The following is a 7,500-nucleotide window of genomic DNA, read 5'->3' as shown; positions in this document are numbered from 1 at the left end:
TTCTTATACTGACAGGTATCTCCATCCATAATATCACATTATAGTTTACTAGTTGCTGCAAAAGTTAGTAGTAACTCATGGTTTAAAATAGATCTAGAGAGTAAAAAGTACAACATTTTCTGCCAAAATGTAGTAAAATAGAAGTAGCATGACATGAAAATACTCAATTACATGTACCTTAAAAATGTACTCAAGTAAAGTACTTGATTACATTTACTTTCCACCACTTGTATTATTTTATATATAATGGAAAAACATCAATGTTTAAGTCTGTCTTTAAATACTTCCTGCCCATTGCTTCTTGTTGGTCTTTTAAATCTTTAAACACAAGTTATATTTTGAGAAAACACTGAGTAACTTCCTAAAAAATATGTCGTTTTTATTAAAATGTCACTCAAAATAGGAAGAAGTAGTGTGTTTATTCAGGGACTATTTTCTGCGGCGGATTAATCCACATGTGTTGCTCTAGTCTGTATTAATCGCATCAGGATGTTGTGTGTGATTGAGTTGGATTAACCTTTGGTATGTGTGTTGTGTGTGTGTGTGTGGTGTGTGTGTGTGTGTGTGTGTGTGTGTGTGTGTGTGTGTGTGTGTGTGTGTGTGTGGTGTGTGTGTGGTGTGTGTGTGGTGTGTGTGTGTGTGTGTGTGTGTATGGTGTGTGTGCTGTGTGTGTTGTGTGGTGGTGTGTGTTGTGTCTGTGTGTGTGTGGTGTGTGTGTGTGTGTGTGTGTGTGTGTGTGGTGTGTGTGTGTGTGTGTGTAATGAATGCTAGGGTTATTGCTTAGTGCTGTTTGGTCAGTCATCCACCGATATTTGGTCCAAACCACATTATTAATGAATTACCATGAAACTGTTTTATTAACATTCATGTTCCCTTGACGGTCTAACCAAGACTTGGTCGGTTGACATTTAAGTGACATATTCGGGCAATTATTGGATGACTCGGCATGCAATTTGGTACAAATGCTTCCCAGAGAAACACTTTTATAGACGTGTGGAGATCCTCTGAACTTTTTCCCTCTTCCGCCACTACAGACCCGGCGCCAGAACAAATCTACAGAGGGCATATGATTTTCATGGGAGGGCACACAAAACCGCCATGTGCCGCGCAATCGCAAATAAATACACAAATAAAGGGCAACATAGAAACCACTTTTGAAACATTGTGTGCGTGGCGGCACAAACACTGGTAACTCATGAGCAAGGCACACATTTGAAATAAAAACATAACAGCAACAGCTTTGCTTGGGCCTTAAACTTGGGCAAATATAATAATACAGAGCGACACCACATTATGCAGTGCGTACTAGCGTCAGCCCCGGGGTTTGCCGAGGTCAAGCTAGAAACATTAAGGCGTGCTGCTGCAACGGCAGGTGCAGGGTCGCCAGCAGCACCATCGGCTGCAGTTCTTTCATCGCGATTTATTTGTAATAAATCCTGAGACATACTCGTGGTTTTAAGCCCATTTCTGATGTCCATTTTGTAATTTAAAACAGAAATGGGAGTCTGCAGAATGCATAATAAAAAACATCCAGAATAGGCGGCAGAGTAGTGTGATGCTGTGATTGGTCTAAATATGGACGAATAACAAATCACAAAAGATACATGAATTTATTTGACGTAGCCTACAATTTTTTTTTTTAGTTACTATCTGACATCACATACATCGTACCATTAAAGTTCAGTTTATTTATAATATTATTTTTAATAAATAAAAAAAATGTGTTTATGGGGAGGGCCTGGCCCTCTCTGGCCCTCCCACGGCACCGGGTCTGTGCCACTATAACATTTGTAGTTTTGAGGGAAATATCTTGACAACTATTGGATGAGTCGGCATGAAATGTGGTACAAATCTTAGTAGAAAAATCATTTTAACACTAGAACCGCCAACGGGTCAATTTTACCTGCAGCTGTTTCTTGATTGTATGTAACTTTTTTTCAATAAAATATTAAAGTCTCCCAGTCCGTGACTTTTCCTGAAAGTGTGTTATGTAGCACCCTCTGTTGTTAAAAATGGTCAATATGAAGTCAGATTGAAAAAATTGCCCTTTATACCTATATCCGCCAGCGGGTAATATTTACCTCATAGAAAATGCAGCGTAAACATGACGTGTTGCTATAGCAACGCCTTTTGTCTACTGCGGTTCCTTATAGATAGAGAGAGAGATTGAGAGAGAGATAGATAGATAGATAGCGAGAGAGATAGAGATAGATAGTTATAGATACAGTAGATAGAGAGAGAGATAGATAGATAGAGAGATAGAGAGATTTGTACCCAAACAAAACACAAGTCTAACACCAAGCGTTTAAATCAGCACTGGTAGCAATATTTTATACTTCATGCTATCTGCACAAACTATATCATATGAAAAGCCGAGAGTCCACAGATTCTATTGGTATAAGTTTCATCCCTGTGCGATCAAAACTCACTGTTCTACATGATAAATAAAAGAACATTGTACCTTGAAAATCAATAGCGGGTACATTTGACGCGTTGGCGGTTTTAGGTATACAGCGACCTCTGGCGGTTCTAGTGTTAAAGCTGATGACTTTTCCTGTACCGCCACCATGAGGTTGACATTTGTGGTTTTTAGTTAAATATCTTGACAACTCTTGGCATATTGTATTAGTTGTACCCTTGGTTCAGACGTTGTTAACTATCCCAAGATCAAGTCGAGAAATAATCATTTTAAAATGATACACACAATGGCTTTAAAAAAAGGCGTTGTCTTGAGGTGGGCAAATTACATTTCAAATGTGGTTCTGAGTGTGTTATTGTTTCCTTGTGACTTCAATCCAATCTGAAAAATATTTATGGGGCTTTAATTTGGTGAAAAGAGACTTTAAGTTCTAGTATCTGAGATTAGTTCTCCTGGTTTCATTGTTTCTGGTACTTTTTGGTCAATAAGGGCTATGAGAGTTTTGTTCCAGATCTGTGAACATTTGTTACAGATGGATCCCAGAGAAATCATTTTAGAGACTTCGATTAACCTCGAATTTTCCTCATGAGGTTGGTGGTTTTGAGTAAAATATCTCAACAGCAATTGAGTACTTGTGGTGTTGTAGTTTCTTCTTGTAAAATGTTGTTGAGTCATATCAATGGGGCTTTGGATTTGGTGGAAACAATAATGTGCAAAAGTGACTTTTATTTCAAGAAGCTTGGTGAAGTTCCCCCGAGTTTCATCGTTACTGGGACTTTAGTACGCTATGTTTGTGTGTGTGTGTGTGTGTGTGTGTTGGTGTGTGTGTGTGTGTGTGTGTGTGTGGTGTGTGTGTGTGTGGTGGTGTGTGTGTGTGTAAAACACCACAGGACAGCAGTCATTATAATACTGTATATTTGCAGTCAGCTCAAACCCAGAGAACAGTGACAGACTGAGATCATCAGGAGAAAAAAATAATAATAATAAAACAAGACTGAATGTTTTTGTTTCTATCTCACGGAATATCCCTTTAACAACCCCCAAATAATCCCACCCCCACCCTGACACCCCCCACCCCTCATCCCTCCCGTACACATTTCAAATAGTAATCAACAAATAACAAACAAATAAACACGCAGTGGAATAAACAAAAACTGGCAACACAACAGTCTGCACTCTTAGTAGGTCAGACAATCAGGGAGTAAAACGTTTCTTGTGTTTCGAGGAGCGCTTGATTTCAACATCTGAAGTACTCTTGCATCGGGGCAGTTTTTAATAAACAAATCAAACTCTCCACGTTGATCATTTCACAAACACAGAAACTCAACATCTTGGTCACGGGAAACAAGGGGTCAAACGGTGAAAAGGAAGAGAATCCAACGTACCTTTTTTTTTTTTTTTTAAAGGATAAAATATCGTGTCTAAAAATCACTCCATTGTCATAAAAAAAAGGGTTTGTTTTTTTAACGTTTTGCATGGTTTGAGAAACAGGTTATTATTATTATTATTATTAGAGGTGATAGAAAATACATTGAAAGCTGCATCCAACATTTTCAGAGTAATGCCTCCTTAAAAAGGGAAAAAGAGAAGTAGAAGAAGCAGAGATAGAAGAGGACGAGGGGAGGTAAAGGAGGGTAAAATAAGCCAAATGACACATAAGAAGTTTTCCCATGCATTCTTTTCAGTCCCTGTACGGAAAACAAAAATGAATGAAACATGAGAGACAGAAATAGCCTCCAGAGTTTTACTTTTTTTTTTACATCCCCTCCCGATATTTTTTTTTTACTCTACACGTCTCAAATCCTGAGCTCCTCTTATTGGCTGATTATCGTCCAATCAGAAGGGAGTAGACAACCAGCCAATGAGGTCAACCAAAGTTTTTTTTAAGTCATTTCAAAAACCGATTCATCGCATCAGTGGACGATGTGTTTTTTTTTTTTTTTTGCCACAAGATGTCCGAACCGAGTTCATTCGTGAAAGCTTGTTGACGTTATTCCGGTACTTTTCCGTTGCTTCCATCGCCTTGTTTTTTATTTATTCTTACCAAAACAAACAAGGTGAGATAAGTCCCAGTGCAGGTAGAGAAAAAGAGGAATGAATGGAGTGGATTTTATCTTAAAAAAAGAAGAAGATAAAGAAGTAGAGACGACCCCAGCGAGTCCAAATCAGGAGTGTTTGTGTCTTCTAGTAGTCTATAGTTTGTTTTGTAGCAACGTCAAAAGTTTTTTAGCAAATGGAATAAATCCCGCCGGGGAAAGTGGTTCGTGATTTCGTGGAAACGGGCTGGTGGAGTTTTCTGTGCAGGAGCGGGGAAAGTGGTAAAGGGGGCGGGGCCCTCAGGAGAGAAGGCGTGGCTTCAGGGAGAGGAGGCGTGGCTTCAGGACGAGGAGGTGTCTTTCTAGAACATCATGGGGGTCTTCAGAAAGGACCGGGAGTCTAGGGACGGCCAAAAAAACACACAAAATTGTTAAATAAAACAACAAATATACATCCTTTTTATGTGATTTTGGATAATGTAAATGGTCTGCAAAGGGTCTAATCCCCAACGCTCCCTTGATTGTTGGTTTATTATACACAAAAGTCCATGTTAATATTCTTGTTTTACCTTCTAACAGCCTGACACCCAAGATTTTTGAAGTTTATCAACATAGGAGTCTACGAAAAATGGCAAATATTCCCATCTGAGAAGCTGGAACGAGTGAATTTTGGGGCACTTTTGCTTTAAAAAACACTGCAAATGGTTTCAGATACATTTTCTATTGATCAACTAATAATTTCGTCTCCACTATTTAGTCACAATTTAATTTGATGCCAGTAAGATTACCCAATTTCTAACATTTTAAAGTGTTTTTTTTCTAGATTTCTGTCAGGTAAACAGGTAAAAGTTTGTCAGGAAAGTGGTGTGTCTTAGTGGTAAACTGACATTTAACATATGTCAAAAATCGGATAAACTGACATTAGTCTCATGATATCAGTAGCTAACATGCTGGTCTAGGAACAACCCATGCATTTAGTTTATTTATATAAATAACCCAACCTTTTCAGTCTTAAAACCCCCGTCGCTGCACATAATACACCCTATCGATCTCTACCTTACAACACAATTTAAATCAGAGGAGCCTCTTCATGTGTATTAACAATGTAGATTTGTCACTGTATATCTAAAGAGCCTCCATTTGTACAGAAACCCCTCGCTCTGCTCATGATTATTAACGCCGGACGTGGGTTTTTAGCTGAATTAGTTGCATGTTGTTCTCCCTTTATGCAGCGTTTATGATACAAATCTCATATCTCCAATTTTGCCCTGGTCGGCCTCTCTCTCTCTCTCTCTCTCTCTCCTCTCATCTCTCTCTCTCTCTCTCTCATTTCACCTCCGTCGTTCTCCTTCCGCTCCCCGTAAGTGCTTAACTGCACCCACACACACACACACACACACACACACACACACACACACACACACACACACACACACACACGCACACACCTTCCTCTCCCTGCGGTGTCATTGTTTTCTGCGAACGTTGCAAAGTGTTTACATTCTGCATAACAGCAACCATAAACCTTGCCCTCCTATTTCTCCTCTCGGCCTTCACTACTTATTTTACTCGTCTTCATCCTCTCTTTTTCACATTACCCTCTAGTCTTGTCCTTTTCTTCATCATTACTTGGGGATATGGAACAGGTTTGAGGTGTTACTTTGTTAAATCTCTCTTTCATCTCGCCTCCCATTTCATCTCTCTTCGCCTGCCCTTCCTATTTTTATCACTCGGACCCCCCTCCTATCTTCCTCTTTCATCCCTCTATTCTACATGCATCCTCTTCCTCCGCGTCCTCTATCTGTTACTCTCATATTATTTTTATCCCGACCCATTCTTCTCTCTGTCCTCTCCTGTCCTTTCTTTCGGCAAGCAGCTCTCGGCCGGTGCCTTAAAAAAACTCTCCTGTAACTTATAAAGTCGTCGCTCGCAACCCCTTCTTAAAACTTTAATCTGAACGTCATCATTTATTTTCTTCGAGGTGCTAAATTGATCAGATTTGCACGTTTTCTTTGGCTAGATTAATACTGGTTTCTTCTGACACTTATGGCTACAACTAATGATTATTTCCAATATCAATAAAGCCCAAATTGTTCTATTTATAAATGGTTTTGTCTATACTATTGTAAAGAATGTCCATCAACATTTCTGACATTTTAACTGTATTTTCTGGCCTAAAAAAAAAAAATGAATTCATAAAACTACACATTTTCATTCGCTCGTCAATTATTAAACTAATTGTTTCACATTAAGTAAGAATGTATTGTTCAAACCAGAGGAAGTGTCATGTTTTCCGCAATTGTTTCATCATCTTTTAAATAGATCTGCAACTTATAAAAGATCATTTCTATGAAGAATATTATTTCGACATACATTTTGAGTCAATAAAATATCAGGAAAATTATTTGTTTGTGTTTGTTTGGAAAATGACAGTTACATGGGTAAATAATTTAATTAAAAGATGATAAATGATATGACATTTTCTAATATCTAATATTATTTTATTTTGTTTTCCAGGTTTCCAAGAAACTCCCGGAGCTTTTCTGAAGTTTCTCCAGCTCTGAGTATCCCCTTTATTCCTCTTTGTGCAATGCATCATGGGATAATAATGTCCCAACTACACCTTAAAGTGGACCTATCATGCTATATTTAAATGATATATTGTAGGGCCATACCTATATAAGGTATATTTATACGTTTCTGTTTCAAAATACCAAACAGATCATGCAATGGCGGCCGTGGCCCAACCCCACATTCCCCTGATAGGCGGAGCGTTGGCCCAATAGCCGTAGCGCCACTTCTGTGACGACATAGAAGTGTTCAAATCTGGATCAGTTTTTATCAGATCCGTTGCAGCCCCTTTTTTAGAGATTGGGTATGGAGGAAAATAGAGAGGGTTTGTGTTTTCTGACACTTGGTGAGTTCCCTGGAACACCGGGGACACATATTCATGTAGAAAAGACGTACAAAAGTGCATTTTTGCATGATAGGTCCCCTGTAATAAGAATTCAAACATTTATAAAGGAAACAAAATTACACAAAGTA

General features: G+C 38.6%; 1 protein-coding gene across 1 annotated transcript in view; it reads right to left on the bottom strand.

The window, feature by feature from the left end:
• Positions 1-3,507: 3,507 nt before the first annotated feature.
• The window catches only part of dacha (dachshund a), a gene marked incomplete at its 5' end in the record, with an annotated part of 86,490 nt that continues 82,497 nt past the window's right edge, over positions 3,508-7,500 (bottom strand). Inside the window, one exon of the mRNA XM_034150909.1 lies at positions 3,508-4,855. Within this exon, the coding sequence (XP_034006800.1) occupies positions 4,818-4,855 (38 nt within the window). The remainder of the gene's footprint in view (positions 4,856-7,500) is intronic.

The sequence above is a fragment of the Trematomus bernacchii genome, unplaced genomic scaffold (assembly GCF_902827165.1).
Source record: "Trematomus bernacchii unplaced genomic scaffold, fTreBer1.1, whole genome shotgun sequence".
In the NCBI taxonomy this organism is placed as follows: Eukaryota; Metazoa; Chordata; class Actinopteri; order Perciformes; family Nototheniidae; genus Trematomus; species Trematomus bernacchii.
The sequence above is the reverse complement of the archived record's forward strand: the minus strand, read 5'-3'. Positions and strand labels throughout refer to the sequence as shown.